The 14,621-nt window shown below is 45.1% G+C and overlaps 1 protein-coding gene across 1 annotated transcript in view; it reads left to right on the top strand.

Annotated features, from left to right (window-relative positions):
- The window catches only part of LOC139479787 (uncharacterized), a 100,572-nt gene that overhangs the window by 66,594 nt on the left and 19,357 nt on the right, over positions 1-14,621 (top strand). Inside the window, exons 48-62 of the mRNA XM_071262658.1 lie at positions 196-265; positions 630-717; positions 3,127-3,314; positions 3,741-3,890; positions 4,260-4,386; positions 5,092-5,163; positions 5,817-5,946; positions 6,225-6,375; positions 6,856-7,079; positions 7,169-7,334; positions 9,133-9,252; positions 11,003-11,078; positions 11,359-11,392; positions 14,016-14,154; positions 14,456-14,564. Coding sequence (XP_071118759.1) covers positions 196-265; positions 630-717; positions 3,127-3,314; positions 3,741-3,890; positions 4,260-4,386; positions 5,092-5,163; positions 5,817-5,946; positions 6,225-6,375; positions 6,856-7,079; positions 7,169-7,334; positions 9,133-9,252; positions 11,003-11,078; positions 11,359-11,392; positions 14,016-14,154; positions 14,456-14,564 — 1,844 coding nt within the window. The remainder of the gene's footprint in view (positions 1-195; positions 266-629; positions 718-3,126; positions 3,315-3,740; positions 3,891-4,259; positions 4,387-5,091; positions 5,164-5,816; positions 5,947-6,224; positions 6,376-6,855; positions 7,080-7,168; positions 7,335-9,132; positions 9,253-11,002; positions 11,079-11,358; positions 11,393-14,015; positions 14,155-14,455; positions 14,565-14,621) is intronic.

Genomic DNA, 14,621 nt, shown 5'->3' with positions numbered 1-14,621 from the left:
TCACCTCTGTTTATCTCAATGACCTCATCGTCATCTTGATGACCTCGTCGTCACCTGTTTATCTTGATGACCTCATCGTCATCTGTTGTGTCTCGATGACCTCATTATGTCATTCTCATCCAGATGCTCTTTCCGCCATCTATCTGAGTATACTCTCTTCAGTTTATTCATAAAGTGCTTCTTCTTTTGTCACAGAACCGGGTCCTTCAGCAGCTACTGCATGGGCGGTGACCACGGCTACGACAATCTCTACAAGAGCATGGGGGTAAGTATTTATCAAGCTTTAAGATAGAGGGAGTGAGTGAGTTAGTATGGTTTTACGCCGCTTTCGGCAATAATCTAGCAATATCATGGTGGGGGACACCAGAAATGGGCTTCACACATTGTACCCATGTGGGAAATCGAAACCGGGCCTTCGATGTGACGAACGAACGCTTTAACCACCAGACTACCTCATCGCCCCCTTTAAACATAGAACATTGTGTTCAAATACAATACGGAAGTTGATCTGTGCTCGATATACCGTAAGATGTTACAATCATACAATCATATATTACAAAGTCACGAAAGCCATCCTTCTCTATATGACAGATTTACAATGTTACAATGAACTCGTGCTTCATTCCCAGGCCCTGTTCCTGGCCCATGGCCCTGCCTTCAAGCAACAGTTCTCAGCAGACACATTTGAAAATATAGAAGTTTACAACTTGATGACAAGTAAGATGTGATATTTACATGTTTGGTTGAGGAAGGTTCAAGAGTGTGCAACTTGAGGACAGGTAAGATGTGATATTTACATCTTTGGTTGAGGAAGGGTGAAGAGTGTGCAGCTTGAGGACAGGTAAGATGTGATATTTACGTCTTTGGTTGAGGAAGGTTCAAGAGTGTGCAGCTTGAGGACAGGTAAGATGTGATATTTACGTGTTTGGTTGAGGAAGGGTGAAGAGTGTGCAGCTTGAGGACAGGTAAGATGTGATATTTACGTCTTTGGTTGAGGAAGGTTCAAGAGTGTGCAGCTTGAGGACAGGTAAAATGTGATATTTACATATCATGTATGCAATGTGTTGTCAAGCACCAGTGGCCAGTTTTGTCCATGTTAGCGTTCGATGATCGTGGGCTCAAATCCTGTTGACGCCCAGATATTAATTCCTTGGTATGTCAGCACATGCCAGTGGATTTCATCAAAGTGATACACGTCTGTGTTTTTGACACGTTTCTTGTTCAAACATTGCTACTGTGTCATATTGCAAAGAAAGCAATCAATGTAATCGATACTCATACTATTGAGTATGAGTTGGACTTTGCAACTGCTACTTTAAGTCCACCCCTACCCCCTGTATGTCTTTATTTCGCGATGTTTTTTACGCGATACTCACACGTTCTCGCTTGCTGAAGAATCGACGCGGTGATGACGTCACATACATATTCGCACTGCAAAAAGCTATTTTTTAGTCCGCCGAAATGTTAAAGTAACATTTCAGGAATAGCACAATATGGAATCAAACCAAGGCGTCCTATAGCAAAAAGAACTCTGTCTACTTGGCTACCAAACGTCCTCATCAAAATCTGAGTGAATGACTTTGACTTGTACCATATGGTCCCGCGTTGCTTCAGGTGAACAACTGACTTGCCTGTGCATTTGTTTGTGGAGGGTGCTACAGGCCAGGATACACTTCTTTGTGAACACTTGGTGTCATCTCTATTTGATAGAAATTCATAAACACATGCTCGTGATATAGTCGAAATACGTATACCATATTATGAGTAGGCTTTAAAATCTGGAGTAGAGAATACTCTATCTGACGGTGTAGGTATAATGTGCCTGCGCTAGGCAGCTATTCCTGCAGTAGTCTACTATATCTGGGTAGGTATACTCAATCAGTTGGTACGAATACTACATCTTCAATAGGCTACTACATCTGCAGTAGGCTATTATATCTGCATTAGCTACTACATCTGCAGTGGGCTAGTATATCTGCATTAGCTACTACATCTGCAGTGGGCTACTTCATCTGCAGTAGGCTATTATATCTGCATTAGCTACTACATCTGCAGTGGGCTATTGTATCTGCATTAGCTACTACATCTACAGTAGGCTATTATATCTGCATTAGCTACTACATCTGCAGTTGGCTATTATATCTGCATTAGCAACTACATCTGCAGTAGGCTATTATATCTGTATTAGCTACTACATCTGCAGTAGGCTATTATATCTGCATTAGCTACTACATCTGCAGTTGGCTATTATATCTGCATCAGCTACTACATCTGCAGTAGGCTATTATATCTGCATTAGCTACTACATCTGCAGTTGGCTATTACATCTGCATTAGCTACTACATCTGCAGTAGGCTATTATATCTGCATTAGCTACTACATCTGCAGTTGGCTATTATATCTGTATTAGCTACTACATCTGCAGTTGGCTATTACATCTGCATTAGCTACTACATCTGCAGTAGGCTATTATATCTGCATTAGCTACTACATCTGCAGTTGGCTATTACATCTGCATTAGCTACTACATCTGCAGTAGGCTATTATATCTGCATTAGCTACTACATCTGCAGTTGGCTATTATATCTGCATTAGCTACTACATCTGCAGTTGGCTATTATATCTGCATTAGCTACTACATCTGCAGTAGGCTATTATATCTGCATTAGCTACTACATCTGCAGTAGGCTATTATATCTGCATTAGCTACTTCATCTGCAGTTGGCTATTATATCTGCATTAGCTACTACATCTGCAGTTGGCTATTATATCTGCAGTTGGCTACTACATCTGCAGTTGGCTATTATATCTGCAGTTGGCTACTACATCTGCAGTTGGCTATTATATCTGCAGTTGGCTACTACATCTGCAGTTGGCTATTATATCTGCAGTTGGCTACTACATCTGCAGTAGGCTATTATATCTGCATTAGCTACTACATCTGCAGTTGGCTATTATATCTGCATTAGCTACTACATCTGCAGTAGGCTATTATATCTGCATTAGCTACTACATCTGCAGTTGGCTAATATATCTGCATTAGCTACTACATCTGCAGTTGGCTATTATATGAAGACTGTTTACTCCTTTGTTTTGTTTTGTAAAGTTGTTGTTTTGTTTTGTCAGGTGTACTTGGTGTCACCCCTGCGCCAAATAACGGCACCCCTGGGGCGCTGAACCACATGCTTAAGGACCCCCCTGCATCTCTGGAAGCTGACCCACTACCACCGGCATACCGGAACTGTTCTGACACAAGACAATCATACACAGAACTGTTGCAAGACACCTGTAACTGTAGCCTCACTGAACAACAGGTACATGTTTAAATTGAGGTTAGTGCGCGTACGACTATCCATAATGTTTTCTCTGTCGGATGTCTTTAAACAGGCCAGTCTCCGTTCTTGAAGCAGGGAGCTGGCAGCAATGCCGTGTCCACCATTAGGTCTCCGATCAGCAGGAGATAAGAAACAAGTAAGGTCGCGACTGGCCCGGAACCGCCCTCTTCTCGTTCTCCTAAAAACTGTCCTATTCCGAAATTTCTCAAACAACCAAGTTTGTCATGTTCATTTTTTTACAAAGGCTGACAACTCTAAACTTCTCGCTGTCAACGTCTGCCGCTACCATCGGGCCACGACAGCTCTCGACATTTTACCTGCGCTTCAATCATTTGCTGCCACTGAAAATCACTACAACTATACAATCTCTACTGCTTCATAACACTGAACTGCTTGGGTATTCAGGCTGCCGACATCTCCACACTGAACATCCCCGCCGTCTCCCCCGCCATCACCCCCGCCGCCTGTCTGCTGCACCATGGAGTCAACATGGCCGCCTACAGTCACGACCTGCATTTGCCTCTGTGGGTCGCAGTCACTGTCAAGCAAGAAAATGTACGTTTTGCTTTAAAAGATATAATCTTTCATTCTATTTTCTCGCAAATTTTTTCCCACAAGTTTTTCTAAATAGAATACACAACCATACCATATCTTGATCTTTAGCTCAGAGAAACAAAGACGTTTGTACGTGTCAAATCATCCTATTCCATGTCAACGAGTGTCTCCCTCGGTTATCTTGGGTCAAGAGGTGATGCACACGTCATCAATGTGGTCCCTCGCACGCTGATCGTTACAATATTTTTAGTTTGTTTCCTTCCCGATAAAAGAAAATACATTTTCAATGAAACATGGTGAAGCTTTGATCGTACCCTGATCACATACTATAGGTGAGCTACAGTGCTCGATGGATCTCTTCTGCTCCAGGCAAACTCCACACATTACTCCCAGGAGCCCGTCTGTGTAGTGGCCGACCCTATGCTGGACGTCAGTGAGCAACGCCTGTACACCAGATACCAACATGGCGCAGTCACTGCAGGGAGTCTTATACCAGGTGAAAGAAGACACGATTTATGTGAAACAAGCTCTTATTGTACTATTATAGCGATGTTTTGGTATAGATCCTTAGGGGTCTCCTCACTTTGCCCCCACCTATTGTTTGGAATAGGTGACGCAGTCATGTGTGTTGATTGAAAAAACAAGATTCACCGGGGTTCATCTCAACATTTTATTTCACATTGCTAGATAACTACACATGTTATTCTGTATGGTATACAGATTATTTTCAGAATTCATATATTCATACATTACACAGCAATTAATCTGATGTGTCTACATGTCATAATCTATAATTAATATATGCATTAATACATACACTACACAGCACATTCCCTTTCCTTGTGATAACACCACCACTGTTAATCCCCACCAACCTGGTGGCTAAGTGAGGATAAGCTAAAAATACTGGACAACCAGAAGACAGACCAAATACAGATGCAGGGCAGATCGAGGACAGACAGTAGACAGAAAGGAGACATGCAGGCCACAGGCTGGGACAGACAGGGTGTAATAACACCTGGTTTCAGTGATCCATTCACACAATTTACATCACTACCGTGTCTGTTATTCCCTGTATAGTCTATTTCGGCAGACTTCGCGACTGGAGACTTTGTAATTGGCGTTTTGGACACACGTTGTATCTGCATAGAGAGTGGAAACGTTGTAATGGTGATAGTGAGCTGATCTGTTGAATTTCCAGGAAATGATGCCAGCTGCAGCTCAGCCCAGTTCTCCTCCGTGGTGGTGCCCATGTACAACACCTTCCGCACAGGTATTGTGTTGTAATCAGCACAGGTATTTTGTTGTAATCAGCACAGGTATTGTGTTGTAGTCAGCACAGGTATTGCGTTGTATTCAGCACAGGTATTGCGTTGTAATCAGCACATGTATTGTGTTGTAGTCAGCACAGGTATTGCAGTGTTGTAACCATAACCAGCCTTGGTGTTGTGGTGTAGCAAGCACAGATGTTGTGTTGTAAAAGCACATGTAATATGTTGTATAAGCACAAATATTGTGTTGTAATCAGCACAGGTGTTGTGTTGTAGGCAGGATAATAGGCGTTTCCCATTGTTTATTGATTTTTCGGGTTTGTACGAACTTTTTTCTGTATTAAGATTTCTTAGCTTGATCCAGTGTTCTGTAAGTGTGCATGGATCCTGTGTGCAGGAATCTGGCGGTACATGCGTGACAGTGTGACATCTATGTGCAGGAATCTGGCGGTACATAGGAGATGGGGTGACATCTGTGTGCAGGAATGTGGCAGTATATGTGTGACAGAGTGACATCTGTGTGCAGGAATGTGGCGGTATATGTGTGACAGAGTGACATCTGTGTGCTGGAATGTGGCGGTATATGTGTGACAGAGTGATATCTGTGTGCCGGAATCTGGCGGTACGTATGTGACAGTCTGACATCTATGTACAGGAATCTGGCGGTACATGTGGCAGTTGGTGACTACTTACGCTGGCCAGTATGGTGACCTCGGGGTGACGGTGGGACCGGTGTTTGACGGCAAGAGTGACGGCAGATATGACGGTCTTGATGGTTTCTCGAGGTACCTGAAGAGAGCATGTTTTATGTTTCTACTGAGAGATCAGTACCTGTGTTGCTTTTTATTTTCAAGACAGTAACGCGAGACCCACTCGCTGCAAACAAAACCTGAAAAAGATCAATTTCATCCTAAACTTATCCATTTTACTTGGCTATGGACATGTATTTAAGTGTTAAACTGGGAAACTAGAATAAAGCTTCCTGCACCCTTTCCCCTAGCGGTGTTTTAACGTTGAAAGTTACATGCTGACATACATAAAAACATTGTATTTGTATTTCCAGATATGTCGATGACAATGAAACAGTTCCCTTCCCAACTCACTTCTTTGTGGTGATTGTGCGATGTGGGAATGACAGTTCTCTCCCTTGCACAGACCAGCTGCAGCTGCTTTCATTCATTCTCCCACATGTGAAGGAATCGCCCAATTGTTTAGTGAGGACAACTTGTATCTTAAATGGAATAATCATATATTTCTGCTTCTACCACAACACCTAGAACTCATCTGGGATGTTGGACCAGATAAACCCAATAGTAAGCTCTCACATGCTAGTTACTGACGACCTCCCTGTAAAACAAGCTAGTTACTGACGACCTCCATGTGAGACACACAAGTTATTGACGACCTCCATGTGAGACACGCTAGTTACTGACGACCTCCCTGTGAGACACGTTAGTTACTGACGACCTCCCTGTGAGACAAGCTAGTTACTGACGACCTCCATGTGAGACACGCTAGTTACTGACGACCTCCCTGTGAGACAAGCTAGTTACTGACGACCTCCCTGTAAGACAAGCTAGTTACTGAGGATCCCATGTGCGACAAGCTAGTTACTGACGACCTCCCTATGAGACAAGCTAGTTACTGAGGATCCCATGTGCGACACGCTAGTTACTGACCACCTCCATTTACAGGAGAACCATATGCAACTTCTGGAGAACACGGCCAGGGTCAAGGACATTGAGCTGATAACTGGTTTCCAGTTCTTCACAGATGTTGACAGAAACAAGGCGGCCCGACTCGTCACCTTCCTGCCAGATGCATTATGGGATGCTCCTGGGATATCTGAACCGGAACCGACTGTTGAGTGGAAGAACCTGCCCTGCCCGGGGGAAGGGAACAATACGTGCAGTTCAGAGTAAGCTTCCCTCACCTCTTTTTTGACACTCCTGTAATGTGGTAGAAGACAATGGACTCACCAAACCAATATGTGTTCTTTTTTATCAGCTATAAACCCTTGCTGCTGATCTCCTTTGATGGCTTCCGTGCCGACTACCTGTCTCGTGGCCTCACTCCAGTACTGCAGCGTCTGGTGGGATGTGGAAGCCACTCACCCTACATGAGGCCATCCTATCCCAGCAAGACCTTCCCGAACCAGTACACTCTAGTCACAGTATGTGATCACAGCCAACAGTACACTATACTCACAGTCTGTCTCCTCCCAGTACACTTTATCCCTATAAATACACTTTACCCCTACCAGTACACTATAACCCTACCAGTACACTATATCCCTACCAGTACACTTTACCCCTACCAGTACACTATAACCCTACCAGTACACTATAACCCTACCAGTACACTATACCCCTACCAGTACACTATACCCCTACCAGTACACTATATCCCTACCAGTACACTTTACCCCTACCAGTACACTATAACCCTACCAGTACACTATAACCCTACCAGTACACTATAACCCTACCAGTACACTATAACCCTACCAGTACACTATACCCCTACCAGTACACTATACCCCTACCAGTACACTATACCCCTACCAGTACACTATACCCCTACCAGTACACTATATCCCTACCAGTACACTTTACCCCTACCAGTACACTATAACCCTACCAGTACACTATAACCCTACCAGTACACTATACCCCTACCAGTACACTATACCCCTACCAGTACACTATACCCCTACCAGTACACTTTACCCCTACCAGTACACTATAACCTTACCAGTACACTATAACCCTACCAGTACACTTTACCCCTACCAGTACACTATAACCCTACCAGTACACTATAACCCTACCAGAACACTATAACCCTACCAGTACACTATAACCCTACCAGTACACTACAACACAGACAGTACACTATAACCCTACCAGTACACTATAACCCTACCAGTACACTATACCCCTACCAGTACACTATACCCCTACCAGTACACTATACCCCTACCAGTACACTATAACCCTACCAGTACACTATAACCCTACCAGTACACTATAACCCTACCAGTACACTATAACCCTACCAGTACACTATAACCCTACCAGTACACTATACCCCTACCAGTACACTATAACCTTACCAGTACACTATACCCCTACCAGTACACTATACCCCTACCAGTACACTATACCCCTACCAGTACACTATACCCCTACCAGTACACTATACCCCTACCAGTACACTATACCCCTACCAGTACACTATAACCCTACCAGTACACTATAACCCTACCAGTACACTATAACCCTACCAGTACACTATACCCCTACCAGTACATTGTAAAACAGACAGTACACTATAACCCTACCAGTAAACTATAACCCTACCAGTACACTATACCCCTACCAGTACACTATAACCCTACCAGTACACTATACCCCTACCAGTACACCATAACCCTACCAGTACACTATACCCCTACCAGTACACTATAACCCTACCAGTACACTATAACCCTACCAGTACACTATACCCCTACCAGTACACTATACCCCTACCAGTACACTATAACCCTACCAGTACACTATAACCCTAACAGTACACTATAACCCTACCAGTACACTATAACCCTACCAGTACACTATACCCCTACCAGTACACTATACCCCTACCAGTACACTATACCCCTACCAGTACACTATAACCCTACCAGTACACTATACCCCTATCAGTACACTATACCCCTACCAGTACACTATAACCCTACCAGTACACTATAACCCTACCAGTACACTATACCCCTATCAGTACACTATACCCCTACCAGTTCATTGTAACACAGACAGTACACTATAACCCTACCAGTACACTATAACCCTACCAGTACACTATACCCCTACCAGTACATTGTAACACAGACAGTACACTATAACACCGACCAGAACACTATAAGACAGACAATACGCGTTATCATCATTGTCCTCTTCTCCACACAGGGTCTGTACCCGGAGTCGCATGGCATCGTGGACAACACCATGTACGACTTTGACATGGGGAAGAAATTTGCCATGGGAGGAGAACACTCTTTTGATCCAGGATGGTGGGGTGGGGAGCCGGTAAGTCTGCCGTCCATGAATGTAGGTGTGGGATGGGAGCCGGCAAGTCTGCCGTCCATGAATGTAGGAGTGGGATGGGGGCCGGCAAGTCTACTGTCCATGAATGTAGGAGTCGGGTGGTAGCCGGCAAGTCTACTGTCCATGTATGTAGGAGTCTGGTGGTAGCCGGAAAATCTACTGTCCATGTATGTAGGTGTCGGGTGGTAGCCGGCAAGTCTACTGTCCATGAATGTAGGAGTCGGGTGGTAGCCATCAAGTCTACTATCCATGTATGTAGGAGTCGGGTGGTAGCCGGCAAGTCTACTGTCCATGTATGTAGGAGTCGGGTGGTAGCTGGCAAGTCTACTGTCCATGAATGTAGGAGTGGGGTGGTAGCCGGCAAGTCTACTGTCCATGAATGTAGGAGTTGGGTGGTAGCAGGAAAATCTACTGTCCATGTATGTAGGTGTCGGGTGGTAGCCGGCAAGTCTACTGTCCATGAATGTAGGAGTCGGGTGGTAGCCATCAAGTCTACTATCCATGTATGTAGGAGTCGGGTGGTAGCCGGCAAGTCTACTGTCCATGTATGTAGGAGTCGGGTGGTAGCTGGCAAGTCTACTGTCCATGAATGTAGGAGTGGGGTGGTAGCCGGCAAGTCTACTGTCCATGAATGTAGGAGTTGGGTGGTAGCAGGCAAGTCTACTGTCCTTGTATGTAGAAGTGGGTCGGGAGCCAGCAAGTCTAATGTCCATGAATGTAGGAGTGGGATGGTAGCAGGCAAGTCTACTGTCCGTGTACGTAGGAGTGGGTCGGGAGCCAGCAAGTCTACTGTCCATGAATGTAGGAGTCGGGTGGTAGCCGGCAAGTCTACTGTCCATGTATGTAGGAGTCGGGTGGTAGCCGGCAAGTCTACTGTCCATGAATGTAGGAGTGGGGTGGTAGCCGGCAAGTCTAATGTCCATGAATGTAGGAGTCGGGTGGTAGCCGCAAAGTCTACTGTCCATGTATGTAGGAGTGGGTCGGGAGCCAGCAAGTCTAATGTCCATGAATGTAGGAGTGGGATGGTAGCAGGCAAGTCTACTGTCCGTGTACGTAGGAGTGGGGTGGGAGCCAGCAAGTCTACTGTCCATGAATGTAGGAGTTGGGTGGTAGCCGGCAAGTCTACTGTCCATGTATGTAGGAGTCGGGTGGTAGCCGGCAAGTCTACTGTCCATGAATGTAGGAGTGGGGTGGTAGCCGGCAAGTCTAATGTCCATGTATGTAGGAGTCGGGTGGTAGCCGGAAAGTCTACTGTCTATGTATGTAGGAGTGGGTCGGGAGCCGGCAAGTCTACTGTCCATGAATGTAGGAGTTGGGTGGTAGCAGGCAAGTCTACTGTCCATGTATGTAGGAGTGGGTCGGGAGCCATCAAGTCTAATGTCCATGAATGTAGGAGTCGGGTGGTAGCAGGCAAGTCTACTGTCCATGTATGTAGGAGTGGGTCGGGAGCCAGCAAGTCTAATGTCCATGAATGTAGGAGTGGTGTGGTAGCAGGCAAGTCTACTGTCCATGTACGTAGGAGTGGGGTGGGAGCCAGCGAGTCTACTGTCTATGAATCTAGGAGTCGGGTGGTAGCCGGCAAGTCTACTGTCCATGAATGTGGGAGTGGGGTGGGTGCCGGCATGTCTACTGTCCATGAATGTAGGAGTGGGGTGGTAACTATTTCTACTCATAGATATGTAGCATCCACATGTTACATATGGAACTACCTTTTTGCTTTGCGTTTCTACAGCTATGGTTGACAGCTCAGAGGCAAGGGAAGAGGTCTGCAACCTACTTCTGGCCAGGGTCGGATGTACAGATTGATGGTACGTACGCCATGGAATGGTTGACACTTATATGACATGGCCCGAATGTATAGATTCTTCATACGTACTATACGGAATGTTTGACACTTATATGACATGGGTCGGATGTGTAGACTCATCGCACGTACTCCACGGAATGTTGAACTGTATCAATGATAAATAGTTTTATCTACCGGGTCTGCCATTAAAACCTTAACATTCTTTATCAATCAGGAACAGCTTCTGTTCGGCACAATGTCATGTTCAATTCATGATCATGTTACATGTTCCACCTCCCCAGGGTCCTATCCAGACACATATCGCAGATACGACGGGTAAGAAAGTTTTAATCATTCTTCATCATTTAATCAAATACATGCGTTGCCTTCTCGGGCAGTAGACCACCTCCGTGGTCTAGTGGTAGAGCGTCCGCCAGGAGGTCGGAAGGACGTTAAAAGATGGTACTTGTTGTTACCCTGTCTGGCGCTCGGCATTAAGGGGCTAAAACAAGGACTGGTCGGCTCGGTGTCAGTATACTGTGTCTGCGTGGGGTTTTCATGTTAAACTGCGGCATGGTATCTCAGTGAGCTAGCACAATAAATCGGCATTAGTCCGGACTAGTACAAGCAGCCACACACACACACACACACACGTGCATGCACGTCGCTATATAAGTGCAATTATCTTAGACGCGACGTTAAACCCAATTTCACCTCACCTTCTCGGGCAGTAGTGTTAAAGCCTCCGTCACACAGACAATGTGACCGCGATGCAACCTCCTGGTGACCAAAATATTTGACGATCGCAATGAGGTTAAATTTCAGGGGTCTCTGAAAGGTTTCACTGAGGTCGCTACAAGGTTTCTGAGCGTTCGAAAAACCCATTCGGTCGCAACCAGTGTTTTAAACATGCACAAAATACTGGCTGCGGCCGATTTGGTAGCTCGGAGGTTTCATTGGTCTCCTAGAAGTCCCCAAGTGGTGTTTTTTTAATCGCAGATTGGTTTCCACTGTGCGGCAATCGGTTTCGTCTACACAAGGGTATGGACTCTTTGCAACCTAGTAACGACCTATGGGTGATTGATCAGTGATGAGGCGGTGATCTGGTTGTCGATCGGTTGCAAAGTGGTTTCCAAGCGTGTGTCTATCATTCGCCGTTGGGTTTGCAACATGTCACCGTCTATAAAAAGACCTGTCTGTAGCCTGTCTGACCTGTAGCCCACAAAATCACCACGACTTTCTCTCTTCAATCCTACCATCAGATTCTCATAGTCACCTAGTTGTGGCGTCTTGCGTCTCAGCCAATACAGCTTTCGCCTTGCCCTTCTCATTCTTCTGTACACCATCATGGCAGCAACTGCAGCATTTATATTTATTCTTTGCAGGCGGAAAAAGTGGAACTGTTCTGCTGTTAACATCTTGACAACTTGCAAACAAATGATTTAATTCAGAAAAGCATCCCTTGCATATAGCATTATGTTTTGATCGGTGATCGATCGACAACTAGTCACCAACCAGTCCCCGTTCAGTTGCAACAAGTCACCGAAGATTCGCTGACTGGTCACCGATCGGTCTCAACCAGTTGCAAACATTTCGCCGTATCTGCGGTGATCAGTTGCCGATCAATCACTGACAAGTTGCAAAACCTATCGGCGATTGATCAGCGATCTTACCCTAATTCCAAATATGGGCAGAAGTAGTTTCGCCGGTCTCACCGGTCTTAGTCGGTCGCAAGGGTAATCAGTCGCCAAGAGGTTGTATCGCGGTCGCATTGTCTGTGTGACTGTAGCTTAAGCAGACCAGCAGTCCAGGCCTTACTGCAGAATGAGGAGGCGCCACTTTCGTCCACAGTTCGTTTCGTCGACAGTGTTATCAAAACAAAGTTATGCACCAGTGCTTGAAAGGATAATACGCTGACTCCTTTGGAAATATAGTAGTGAGTGAGTGAGTATGGTTTTGCGCCGCTTTTAGCAATATTCCAGCAATATCATGGTAGGGGACACCAGAAATGGGCTTCACACATTGTACCCATGTCGGGAATCAAACCCGGGTCTTCGGCGTGACGAGTGAACGCTTTAACCACTAAGCTACCCACCACCCCCAGAAACATAATAGACCTGACCGTGTTAAATAAGATAAAGAAGAATAAGAGAGATCGTTGAATAGATTTATTATATACATATATTATATGACCAAATAATGCATATCATAGTATCAACAAACAATATTCGTTGGTACTTATAAGAACTTCGTTCCTTTCATCTTTCAAGTCAGCGATCTTTAGGCCATGGGAGTTGTGTCAATTTTCATTTGTCACAGGGGTACACAAACTACGTGATCTAGACTACCAGTTGTCGGACTTTTGTGGAAGTCTCGGTGACTGAGTGGGTTAGATCGCTGACTTGTGTGCTGGCGACTAGGTGCCTCACCCTGGAAGTGTGGGTTCGAATCCCAGATGGGACTCAACCAGAAAATGTACTAGAATCTGTTCTTTACTAAGAAAATTTTATCCCAAGTATAAAATTTGTTACATTCTTAATAATTGCTTTTCTAAAAGAGTGCTTACCCTTATTTACTTCAAAGCTACTCCTAAGCAGGGTATTTTTCATTTCAAGTGTGAATTGTAATAAGGTTTTTCTCCAGTTTAATGGAGCTTAGATCTGCCCATTATCAAGTGAGGGATGAGATTTTCTGAGTGTAGTCGAATCACCTCCATCTCACCACAATTACTGTAGTCGAGCTGACTAGACGAAATAAAGTGCAGTCGAAAGAAGGCTGCTCCCAGAATGACAATGTTGACGGGTTGGTGTTTGAGGAAGCTATTATCGATCCTACACAAAAGACATTAAACACATGTAATTTCTTTCACTAAATATGCGGCATGTGGATCATGTTGTTTGAGCGTTACAGTCACCATCTCGTGTGAACACAGTATCATGCTGCAATGTCTCCTGCACAGGTCAGTGCCGTTCAGTGACCGCGTGGAGACTGTAGTCAGCTGGTTGACCAGACCTGTCGCCGAGAGACCGGACTTCATCACGCTCTACTTTAACCAACCCGACTCTGCTGGACACAGCGATGGCCCCAGATCCGACGAGGTGACTAGCACTGTTGTCATTTAACATATGGATAGTATATACTAGGGATTCGCAAATAGCACACTTATAGTTTGATTTTGAATTGACAGTTTGCGCTTTGACCATCATCTCAAGTTAACTAGTCTGAATTACAACACTTGCAATGCTATATTGTTGAGTATACAACATTGTTGTATTACATGCAGAGTTGTGCAAACCAATGACACAAAGGAATAGTCCAACATAACATGCGCTGTCTTGGTAGAAGCGGGACACGTGATACGTATTACATTTGACAAGTCTAACTGACAACCTACTCCAGGTGAATGACAGTCTAAGGATGCTGGACGAGTTGATGGACACACTGATGGCCCTACTGTACCAGAGCAACCTCCACAACTGTGTCAACATCGTCATCACCGCCGACCACGGTAAGTATATAGTACACCGATGACAACCTCCACAATACCGTCATCACCGCCGACCAC

This window comes from Haliotis cracherodii, unplaced genomic scaffold, assembly GCF_022045235.1.
Source record: "Haliotis cracherodii isolate W230 unplaced genomic scaffold, xgHalCrac1.p SCAF_4, whole genome shotgun sequence".
In the NCBI taxonomy this organism is placed as follows: Eukaryota; Metazoa; Mollusca; class Gastropoda; order Lepetellida; family Haliotidae; genus Haliotis; species Haliotis cracherodii.
The sequence above is the reverse complement of the archived record's forward strand: the minus strand, read 5'-3'. Positions and strand labels throughout refer to the sequence as shown.